Source organism: Microtus oregoni, unplaced genomic scaffold (assembly GCF_018167655.1).
Source record: "Microtus oregoni isolate MIOR12 unplaced genomic scaffold, Mior012 000045F_ref0000178, whole genome shotgun sequence".
Taxonomy (NCBI): Eukaryota; Metazoa; Chordata; class Mammalia; order Rodentia; family Cricetidae; genus Microtus; species Microtus oregoni.
In genome coordinates, this window is record NW_024543219.1 from 17,710,798 (window position 1) to 17,723,055 (window position 12,258).

The window sequence follows — 12,258 nt, forward strand, 5'->3', positions numbered from 1 at the left end:
AAAGTTTCCCTTCTTGAGAAGCCTAACCAGTGTGGCTGTAAGGGTTTGTACGTCCTTCCATGGACGCTTGGGTCCCAACTCTGAGCTATCATAAGTAGTACAATCATGACCCCTTTCCATTTTCTCTAGTTAGGTATTAGGAGCGGAATTTCAGATTGTGTACCAATTATATTTTGAATTCAATAACTACTCCACTGTTTCCCACAATGCCTGTACCAGTTTACATCCCTACTAACTACATGTCTTTTGAAAAGATGTTAGTATAATTAAATTAGCAGTTTTGTGTGTGTGTGTGTGTGTGTGTGTGTGTGTGTGTGTGATGCGATGCCTTAATTAGAAATCTTAAGAACATTGTAGGCTGTGCATGCACAAATAGTTCTAAAGATGTACAGGTCTTATAGAGTTAGGGCAATGCATCTTAAACTCCCTAGCATTTGTACAGTTGATTTGATGCTACTGTGTTGAGCCTTTTGGGTACCATCTGAGAATTTACCTAGAGATGTGGAAGAAGGATTTTGATTGATAGGATGGTTTGAACATTTTTCCCTAGATGTTTGACTTTCAGTCTACAACAATTTCAGACTAGCCACAGAAACAAAGTTTTGGGAAAAGAAATCTGGAAAATCAAAGGAAGTCAGATGTGTCTAGTAGGATGGTCACTCATATCCTAGTCAGGCCAACACAAGGAGAAAATGTGGGAAAGCAAACACCAGTTTAAAGTAAGATTTAATCAGCCGCTAGAATAAGTCCTTCAATACAGAACATTTCAGTAACTATTTACTGAGTGAATGAATCAATGAAATACTTTTGTTAAATTTAACAAAAGCATGAACAATATTGCTATTCAATAAAGAATATTTCTACTTATTTACCAAATGTATTGATTAACCTACAATAAAATTTGTTCTAAAATGTTAATTCCTTATACTCAGAGGCATAAAAATAATGACCATCATTAAGCAATCAATATTAAAACCATACTAATTGAAGAATAACAGTAACTTTAAGTTAAGGTTTAAATTGTCAGTATTTTAAAAAATCATTTGTAATATTTAAATTAAAAAAGTGTCTGGAATATTATAAAAGAACTGAACATGAAGATAGGAAGTGGGCATGAAGTCTCATCCCGGGCTGAGGAGCTACTGACAACTGATAGCTGTTGGGAGAGGAGCATCAGTTTTCATCAAGGGTGTGTCTCCTGAAAGATCAACCATACTCCAGGAGATGAACACACATCCAAGTATATATGGGGAGTGCAAATTGACTTGATGAGTTAAAAGATGAGAGAGAGAGAGAACAGAAAGTTATGTGGATAGGTTGGATATATGAGGTTGGGGGAATCTGGTAAGACTTCTAGGAGAGGTTGATTAAGATAAACATACATTGTATGACATTGTCGAAGGACTGATAAAGAATATTAAATAACAAAAATGATCTAATTGAAAAGACTGTTCAAAAATACACAGGAAAAAAAAATACACAGGACTCTTATACTTTAGGCAAACGACTTTCCCACAAAGCCCTACTTAAAGTTTTATAATTAACTATAGTTCATATGGTATCCTTTGTATCATTAAATGAATTATGGCAATATTGTTACCTAAACATTCTATATTATGATATGTTTACTAAGGCATACTAAACTTCACTTAGAGTTACTAAATATCTTATTTGAAGAAAATTATTAAGAACTTAGATTTGGAGAAATTAAAAATATTCATGCTTAGCTGAACATATTATGGTTATTTTTTTTTAAAAAAATTATAGTATTTAACAACACCTTTTGTTGGTTGGCACCCTTTTTTAACCCCCTCCACACTGGGGAAGACCTGTGTATAGATAATTAGCCAATAGCCCACGGCACTGGGGCATACAGGACACCCAACGCACAGGAGCCGACGTACAGGAGAAGACGTATAGGAGCAGACGTACAGGAGCAGACGTACGGGAGCAGACACGTATGGGAGCAGACACGTACAGGAGAAGACGTACAGGAGCAGACACGTACAGGAGCAGACGTACAGGAGCAGACACGTACGGGAGCAGACATACAGGAGAAGACACGTATGGGAGCAGACGTACAGGAGCAGACGTACGGGAGCAGACGTACGGGAGCAGACGTACAGGAGCAGACACGTACAGGAGCAGACATACGGGAGCAGACGTACGGGAGCAGACGTACGGGAGCAGACGTACAGGAGCAGACACGTACAGGAGCAGACGTACAGGAGCAGACGTACAGGAGCAGACACGTACGGGAGCAGATGTACTGGAGAAGACGTATAGGAGCAGACGTACAGGAGCAGACGTACAGGAGCAGACGTACAAGAGCAGACGTACAGGAACAGATGTACAGGATCAGTCGTACAGGAGCTCCTTCCAAGCAGGTTAACTTTCAGCCTAATTGCTCAAGCTGAGCATGAAGCAGATAAGAAGCATGGAAACAGGGAGCATTTCATTTACTTCTCGAATTTTCATTCTGAATTTTGGCTGCCAGGGCATAACCACGTAGTTGAAGCCGCTGATCTTTCCCAGGCTCTCATTTCTTCTTCAGATCTCAGTGCCGTATTTCTCTCTGTTAACTGACTGATGAGCCATGGCCAGCACTCCTCACAGCACAAGAACAGGACACCCATTTGAAAGAGCTACATTGTGGATGGAACAACTTCCTGTTGCCGTCCTGTAACTTGAGCCATTACAGGAAGGTGCAGCCCAAAGCCAGCCAAGGAAGCCACTGAGATTGATTCTTCAGCTCCCAGAGTGGTTCAATTTATTAATTTATTAGTTTTCAAATATCAACTCCTATGAAAACACCTTGTTGGAGACGGTTGTTGGGAAACCCAGCTAGACCTTATTATAGAAAATAAAAGAAGTTTTGGGCATGACCCCCTTGAAACATCTTTTTTCCAAAGTAGGAATATATAGACTATAGTGCATATACATATGTCTGTGTATGCTTGTGTAAAAGTCTTTAGACAGTACATTAATCTATCTTAAAAATTAGTATTCTACCACTCAGAGATAATTGCTACTGTTCTGCTATAAACATTGTAGACATTTTCATATGCCCCTATAATATAAAACCAGAGAGAACTTTCAACGATAAAAATCAAAGGATGGGGTAGATGACTCAATGATTAAGAGTACTTGCTGCCCTCCCAGGGGACTTGAGTTCAGTTTCCAGTACCCACATTGGGTGGCTTACAACCACCCATAACTCCAGAAGATCTGATGCCTCCTTCTGGCCTCCATTGGTACCCACATTCACGTGGCATTTACTCATGCACACACACACACACACACATACACACGCACACACACATGCACACACACACACACATGCACACACACACAAGAATATAGAAATTTCATCAGGATTCCTCATTGCTTTTTAAAATTTCACGTTACCTGCTTTATTTGTAATTTTTCATGAATAAAATGTATATGTATGTGATTATGATATAGAAACATGTTTCAAGAGTGGCACAAACCCACAACTCCATGACTTTGTCTTGCCTATTTAAATACTTTATTGTGGGTGTATGAAATGGAAGCCCGGCATAGAAGTCTATGGTTTCAGGAATTGTGAAAACACCTGCAAAATCGCTCTCCAGAAATTTGCGTCAGTTGCTGACTTGTCCACTATGATTGTGGTTGGGTCCTAGATCCCCACAGCTTTAGAGTCATGAGGGTACAAAGCAAAGCAAGGGGCTAGAGATGTATCTTAGCCAGAGTGTTTGCCAGAGTCATGAAGACCCAGGTTTAGATCCAGGACTCACCTAACAAGCTGCGTATTTACAAAGGCCTGATGACCCCAGCTCCGCAATATCCAACATCCTCTTCTGGCGTACCTACCCCCACACACATACATTCATACTCTCATACAGACACAGGAAGACTCGCATACACACAGTCACACATAGTCTCTCTCTCTAACATACACACACATGCAATGAAACTTTTTTTTTTTTTGAGAGCAAAGCAGTGCTTTGAAGGAAATTTACTGAACCAACACCTTTGGGGTCATGAAAGCGTAATGGGGATTCTGTGAGTCTGCTCCCAGCTGCCGAGAAGATCATCCACCAGGAAGGTCATTGTGTCACTAGTGCATTTATATGTTTAAGGCTGCCAGTCCAGGTCCCCTCTGTCAGTTTGTGGCTATATTTTAAACCCTCTTGCTGTGCATTTTTTTCTTAGATTGAGGAAGACACGTGGCAGAAATACTACCTGGAAGGAGTCTCCAATGAAATGTACACAGAGTATCTCTCCAGTGCCTTCGTGGGGCTGTCCTTCCCTACTGTTTGTGAGTAAGTGACTGTTGACCCCATGCTCTTTGCCTCTCAGGGTGTTTATTGTGTCTGTAAGGACAGCCTCTGCTTGCTCTGGTTGGGACACTTGACTATCCCTGAGGGCTCCTCTGCTCTCAGGCCTGCGTGTCTGTGGACAGGAAAGCAGGTCCTGACAAGGTCCTGCCTTCTAGTGCTACGCTGGCTCTTATTTATCCTCTAGGTCCAAAAATCTTGAGATTGAAGCCCTGATTTGTACAAACTTAGAGTTTGTGCAGCTCGCCTGTACATCTTCTGTAACCCCACTATGAGATGAAAGTCTCGGAAAGGTGGCGTGAACTCAGGTGGCCCTTGGTTTACTTCGTTTTGTTTATTTAGTTTTCTATTTATTTGTGGTGCTAAAGTTTGAACCCAGGGCTTTACCGTCAGCACCTATCTGCTTTTAATACAGAGAAAAGTCTAATCTTGCCTGTTTCAGGACAAAGGAATTTTAATCTCCCTTCTAATTAAGTCCTTAATATATAGACATCCAAAGTGCTTTTGCTATTTACGGAGGAACTATGCTGCCAAGTGCACAGAAGGTCCTTGAAAAGGTCCTGCACACAGCTGCCAGGCTCAAATAGCATGACTCGGAACTGATTCCCAGGGCACCTGCAGTAGGTCATACCCTGAACCCCTGGAAGATCAGGAATTCCAGGTGTCCACCTTGAGGCACAACAGTACCCCCAGACTCACCACTTAGACTCTCTCGACTGAAATAATATCAAACAAGGGTCATGTTCCCCACATACTCTGAAAGCGGTGGACCTCTAAGCCTGACCTACTAGTATCTGACTCCGTAGCAAAGGTCAATAAATGGTCTCACTGATGAAAACTGGGAAGAAACAGGTGAATCCAGGCTGAGGGAGAAAGGGCCCCTTACTAGCCAAGCCTATCACCTGGAATTCTAGAGCTGGAAATCTAGTGGTGCTGAGTCAAAACTGAGAGCCCTTCATAGTAAAGGAAATCCAGGGTCTTTGGGACTCCTGTTCTGCTTTGTATGCAGAAGGGAGGGGTGGGGACTCCTGCCAGGGAGCACGGCAGGTGTTCTCTGCCAGTCTCCAGGCCCAAACCCCCAAGCACTTCAAAATGGTTTGGTTGTTTACAGAAATTTCTTGCCCTGTCCCTAAGTGATAGTTTAGATGCTAAATGAACTGGAAAAGTGAATAGGTAATTGATTCGGAAGGAGTTCTTTTCTGGAAATGGAAACCCTGGTGTAACTCCCGTGAGCACCTTTCCCTGCGAGCAATGTCTCTTTGGAAGTTAACGGTTCCGAGATGCTGGGAGGATGTCATCCCTGTAGCTCAGCCTGCTTTGGATAGGCAGTCTAGAGAAGTCAGAATATCCAGGGAACACACCAGGGCTCTTTAAGAGTGCCCTTGAAGCCCTCTAGGGTCAGTACAGGGGTGGTCAGGTCATCAAGGCAGAATTGTCAGCAGAGTGGGGCCCTGATGTTCCAGATGCCAGCTGGGAAGTTCCGAAGCTCTTTTACTGGGCCACTGATTTTTCCCAGTTTAACTGATGTTGCACCTGCCAGGAGCACTCCCAGGGAAGCTGTCTGGCTCTTGCAGCTTTTGACCTTTTTCTTCCTTTTCCGCTGGGGGAAAAAGTCAGTTCTTTTAAAGACTAAGGGTGAGGATTGTCCCCCTAAGAGGTTATAACTGGGGTAGCACTGGACCCAGGGACTTGGTATTCTTTAATTTGCTCACGGCTCGTTGCTGGTATTTCTGGACCACGTTATTTCACAAAACCAAACAAAGCAAAACCTGGATCTCCGAACTCTCTTTAAAATCAGAGTTGGCCACACCGGATCCATGTTTCTGGCTTCCACTTGCTTTAATGAAAGGGCGGTGTAAACTTTCTCTAAGTCAGCTTAGAGTGACACTAACAGCCCAGGTCAGCTCTACCATCTTTCAGCCACGGAACTCCTTCAGCCTTTAGTGCCAGCTCAGGAGTCAGGCAAATAGCAGCTGCGTCACCCACCTACAGCCTCTAGGGGGAGCCGTCCTCGCCTGTCATCTTTAAAAGGACTGACTTTTTTTCCCTGTGGCAGAGGAAGAGGAGGTGGGAAAGCTAGGTGTGCCCAGACAGCTTCCGAGGGTGCTCTCCTGTCAGGCAAGGCACGAGTAAATATGAACTATTTCCCTTGATTGATTTTCGTCTTTAGAGCATGCTCTAATGAGGGAAAAGATCTCTTAGACGTACCTCGTTGTCAGTGAATTTAGTATTTGTTCAGTAAAGCTTTTGAATGAAAAAAAAAAAACCTCTGATGTGAGTGAGAATGTGTTCAGCCTGGTGCTATTATTCCTTTAATGCAGCAATTCGGCAGAGGTGGAACCAATCAATAAAGAAAGGACATTTAATGAGATTTAGGAACAACCCAAAACATTGAAGCTCTCTTCAAGCATTTGATTATCTTGAGGCTTAATTATCTGTGTTTTCTACTTTAAATTAAAGAAAAGCCATAACTCAACGTTACCAGCAGTTTAATGATAACACTCTTCAATTCAGGTTAATTAAAGCGCAGCTGTAATTAGAGTGTAGCATTGTATATCACTAGGCTGCCGCGTAAGTATTTTCATTACTGTAAGAATTGGCTATTCAATTTCAAGATGGCATAAAGGACGCCCAAATATATCTTAAGCCAGTTTGTGGAGACGGGAAAGAATCAGAAAATAGTGTGGGTATAATAAAGCACAGGTAAATATGCATATCTTCAGAGCAGTCTCCATGGTGATGTACCTCACCAAAACAGCACGCCAGCAATGATGCTGCGAGGCATGGGAAGAAATGGTGTGCCCTTTCCCGGGCTGGCAGCAGCATGCCACCCAGCAGGGGGGACTGTTGCAACCCAGAGCTTTCTCAGGAGTGAGGCAGAGCAGGCCCATGAGGACAGAAGGTGGCAGATACCCAGGTGAACTGAAGGTCTTCTCTGAGGAAAACAGAAAGGCCGGTGCAGTGCGGGAGAGGCAGAGGGAGGCCTCCAAAGCCACTGCTGTCAGGAGATCCTAGCCATGGTGTCAGCTTTTTGCATCTACCCTGTGTGTGACCAAACCTGGGACATTATTCCCAAGCCAGAATCTAATTGAGACAAAATGAGCAATTGTATGTAGCCATTGTGTGCATTCATCTGTATTTTCTCCCAGATACACAAAATAATGGAGTGATGTTTATAATGACAAGGCAAGGGGTGTCAGCATAATATAAACATCTCATTCTGTGTGCAAGAGACCCCTTACCTTGAAACTTTGAGAATCAGGGGACCTGGGTGCACCTTTCCAAAACAACTTAGAAAACAAATGACAGCACCAGGGTTCCAAGGGTAGACCAAGGGGATCCAAGCTGCTCTCATGCAACTGAGAGCAGCCAGGAGTAGGTGACAGTTGAAGGCTGACTCATTCATGCTTTTGTGGGAAACTTATAAAATGAAGTTTATGCTTGATCTCCAGTTGTTCAATCTGGAGTAAGGCTTAAAAATATACATTATTTTATTTTTTAATGAGCCAGTGAAATCCGAGGACATAAAACTGCCCCATCCTTCCTGCACAGCACCCTACACTCTGGGCTGATAGCCTGTATGTCCTGCTTTGAGCCCATCATTCAGTCAAATCATAGACTCACAGATGGTCACATCTTTTAAGCTTATGTTAAGATCTGAACCTTTGGAGCTGGAGAGGTGGCTCAACGGTTAGGCTGAGAATGTTTGCTCCTCTTGCAGGAGACCAGAGTTCAGACCTCAGCATCCACGAGGGCAGCTCAGAACCATCTCTAAATCCAGCTCCAGGGAGTCTCATGCCTGCTTCTTTCTTGGTTGGTACCCACACCCATATGCCTACACACACACACACACACACACACACACACAAATTTTAAAAAAATCAGGACTTTTGCATTAACTTTGTTTTTAGCAGCAGCTTGGGTTGTGACACCAGCACCCATCTGCTTCCCTTACTTCGTGCTCCCCTCCTTCCTATTAAGTGCTTGTGAAGGCGGGGCTGGCCAGTGTCAAGCGTACAGGAAGGCTAGGGTTGTGAAGCCACATTTGCCCTTATAGGATCTTATTCTTGAGCGGTTACGATGTATAGACTGAAGTCACAGGAAGTGAGGTCAGACCCGTAGGTCAGCCACTTTCTGCGTTAAGATTCTTCCTGTCTGTGTACTTTTCCTGTGATCTTATCAGATGTCTGGCCTTAAACTTGGTACAATTAATGAGAATCCTCATCTCTCAGTACATGTTCCTGATCTATCCTATCTCTCAATTCTGTATCCTCTTCTGCCCCCAATCCCATCAAATGTAAGCAGGAAGAAAGGGAGGAAGGGAGGGAGGGCAGACACTGTAGCAGTTCCAGTTTCTTTTTACTTTTATTGATTAGTAAATTCTTTAGTTATTAGTCTCAAGTCACTAGGACAAAAATGTAATGAATTAAAATATTTTTACCAATGTGTTTAGCTTGTTGCCTTATATTTTTTTCTTTTATCTTAATTGATTTTTATTGAACTCTACATTTTTGTCTGCTACCCTTCCTTCCTCTCCCCTCCCATTCAACCCTCTCCCATGATCCCCATACTCCCAATTTCCTTAAGAGATCTTGTCCTTTGGGATTGTAGGCTGGTTTTCTTTGCTTTATGTCTAAAACCACTTATGAATGAGTACATTTAATATTTGTCTTTCTAGGTCTAGTTACCTCACTTAATATGATGTTTTCTAGCTCCATCCTTTTGCCTGAAAATTTCAAGATGTCATTATTTTTTTCAGCTGTGTAGTACTCCATTGTGTAAATGTACCACATTTTCTTTATCCATTCTTCGGTTGAGGGACATTTAGGTTGTTTCCAGGTTCTGGCTATGACCAACAATGCTGCTATGAATTAGCTGAGCACATGTTTTTGTGGTACAATTGAGCATCCTTTGAGTATATACCCAAAAGTGGTATTGTTGGGTCTTGAGGAAAGTTGTTTCATAATTTTCTGAGAAATCACCATACTGATATCCAAAGGGGCTGTACTAATTTGCACTCCACCAACAATGCAGAAGTGTTCCCTTTACCCCCTATCCTGTTCAGTATAAGTTGTCATCAGTGTTTTTGATTTTGTTTTTGCCTTAAATTTGATTAACTATGAAACATGAAAACTTAATAAAAAAATTCTTTTGGATACCAAGTAAAGAATTTGTTTTTCCTTCAGTGCTGTCTTCAGAGTTTGAAACTGGACTGAGGGAGCTAATGTCCATCCTAAGGAAGCTGTAGTGCTTGTATGTGCTTGCAGAATGTGCAGCTGGAATGCAGGCGTTATGCTCTTGGAGAGTCTTCCTGTAGACTAAGGGAGGACTCCTGGAAAAGATGCCTTTTTATATGAGCAGATCCTCTAAGAAACTTGGGTTCAGGAAGAGGGTCAAGGTCAAGTCCCAGGAATCAGAAAACCTGGATCATGCAGTACCATAGGGAGCTTTCTCCATACACATGCTCTGTTGAGGTTTCCTAACAAGAACCCTGTAGATGCAGGAAAGGGCACATCAGTTACAGTGTGATATGTGGTGCTTTGAGGGACAATAGTGATAGTAGTTTCATTATGAGAGCTAGCAAAGGTGAAGATGCCCAGGTAGGTGGGGTGGGAGAAGAAGGTGGGGTGGGCAGAGCCACCCAGAAGAAAGTAGATTCAGCAATCAGATTGGCAAGAACACAGAGTTCCAGGTCTCGAGTCTCACAGCGAATCTATTAGGCAGTCATTCATCACTTGCAAAACATAAAAGCTTAATTGTACGAGGTTTTACAGCTCAGAGGGGAGGAGGACAAGAGGTGTATTTAAAATACAACGTGTCTCTCTGTCGCTCGGCAGCTGATGGAGGTGCTGAGTGTTTAGTACCCGGGTAACCTGAGGGCAGCAGCGGGCAGTGTGGAAGGGCCGTCAGGCCCAAGCCCAGCTGCAAAGTGTGGAGACACTGTGCTGGCTTCAGGCGACGGAGAAGACTCCAAGGAGGGAGACTCTAATTTTCTCACGTATCCACCTGCCTCCTTGTGCCTGGAATTCAGAAAACTGGACTCTTCCCGTGTCATCTTGCAAGGAGAGATCTTTCAAAAGTCACACAAGGAAAGTTAAGATTGGCACAGCTCAGACAGAGGACAGAGACGGGCCTCTTGCCCAGTTGAGTTCTCTGATTCCATTGATTGTGTACAAAAGATCTTCCAATCTCAAAGTGTGAGGAAGGCCAGACAAGCCCACTTGTTCCATGGTAAATTCCTGTAGCCTGACACCAGAAAGGCACGTGCCTACAGAACTTATGTAAAAACTTAAGTTGCATCTTTTAAAAAATATATATATTTTCTGCTGGGAACTGGTGGCCCATGCTTTAATTCCAACACTCGGGACTCAGAAGCAGGTGGATCTCTACGTTTGAGACCAGCCTGGTCTTCAGAGCTAGTTCCAGAACAGCTAAGGCCACACAGAGAAACCCTGTCTCGGGGAAAAAAAAGTTCAGAGATGGTTCTATCTAGTCTCTTATGTTGGGAGTTTTGTAAATAGGGCTGAACACATAAGAACATATATGATGTGAGTGGAATAACTACTCCTGCTACAGGAACTGACAAGGTGGCATGTAGTTCTTCTTGTACCAGCAAATAAACCACTAGCAATAAGCCACGGAAAAACCCTCAAGCAAGGTTTTAGAGGCTGATGCAGATTCAGAATTCTGGACAGGGGGAAAGACCAGTCATTGGGCAGGAGATTCCGTTAGAACTGGGGTGGTTACTAGGGTCTCACCTGACTTCTGAGTGTTGAGAGCAAGCACACACCCTATGGTGTATGTCTCAGGGAAGAATGAAAGTCAAACTTCACACAAAGGGCATTTGCTAGTACTAAAAATACTAACTGCCCACCTCAGAGAATTAAATTATTCTGACGATTAAATGTCTTAGGATCTTCTAGGGAGGAAAGACACTGTGTGTGTATGTGAGAGAGAGAGAGAGGAGGAGGGCATGCATGGATGTACATGTATTTGAGAGTGGGTGTATCCTGAAAACTTCCCCATTGACCCTTATCAAAGCTATGAAAAAATGAGGTCTAGCATCATCCCCTCTTGTAGTGATGAGGCGAGCAGGCCTGCTTTTCATCACGCCCGGCTCCCACACGGCTAGCTTAGCCCTGGAATAATTACATGGAAACTGTATTCATTTAAACACTGCCTGGTCCATTATTTCTAGCCTCATATTGGCTAACTCTCACATCTTGATTAACCCATTTCTGTTAAATCTGTGTAGCACCACGAGGCTGTGGCTTACTGGGAAAGATCCTAACCTATGTATGTCTTGGGCTGGAGATTCATGGCGTCTGCCTGACTCTGCTTTCTTCCTCCCAGAATTCTGTTCTGTCTACTCCACCCACTTAAGGGCTGCCCTATCAAAAGGCCAAGGCAGTTTCTTTATTAACCAATGAAAGTAACACATAGACAGATGACCCTCCTACATCACCCTCTAATAGCCCAAACTCTTCTACTTTCTTGGTGTTCAGTTTTATAAGTCTTTAATATATATACATGTATATTATATATATATATATAATATGTAATATTTATATATAATATATGTTATATTAGACATTATCATGTTCAGAAGCTATTTTTTTCCAATTAAAGTTGAATATGGTTATTTCCCCTCTAGCCCCTTGATCCTAAAACCCCTGTTTCCCAGTCCACAGTATTTGAATTGTTTCTAGTGTTATTATGGCAGTTATCCTGAAGTCCTGGAGCCTCTGGGCAGCTGGAGGGGGCTGGTACTTTTGGGAAAAGCTGACTTTAGAAGGCTTGATGGATTTCGACAGCTTAGAAACTGTTTTTCTGTTGTCTGCCACTTTCCTGGTGGCAGAGTCCTTTGCTCTAAGCCCCAGCTTTGCATCCACTTTGTAAGCACACTGGAAGGTGCAAACTCTATGACAGGTTTCCA

At 43.0% G+C, this 12,258-nt stretch overlaps 1 protein-coding gene across 30 annotated transcripts in view; it reads left to right on the plus strand.

Moving 5' to 3' along the window:
• Positions 1-12,258, plus strand: part of Kcnma1 (potassium calcium-activated channel subfamily M alpha 1) — a 729,767-nt gene that overhangs the window by 552,436 nt on the left and 165,073 nt on the right. For all 30 annotated transcript variants that reach the window (XM_041633822.1, XM_041633823.1, XM_041633826.1 and 27 more), the window contains exon 15: positions 4,198-4,307. In XM_041633822.1, the coding sequence (XP_041489756.1) occupies positions 4,198-4,307 (110 nt within the window). The remainder of the gene's footprint in view (positions 1-4,197; positions 4,308-12,258) is intronic.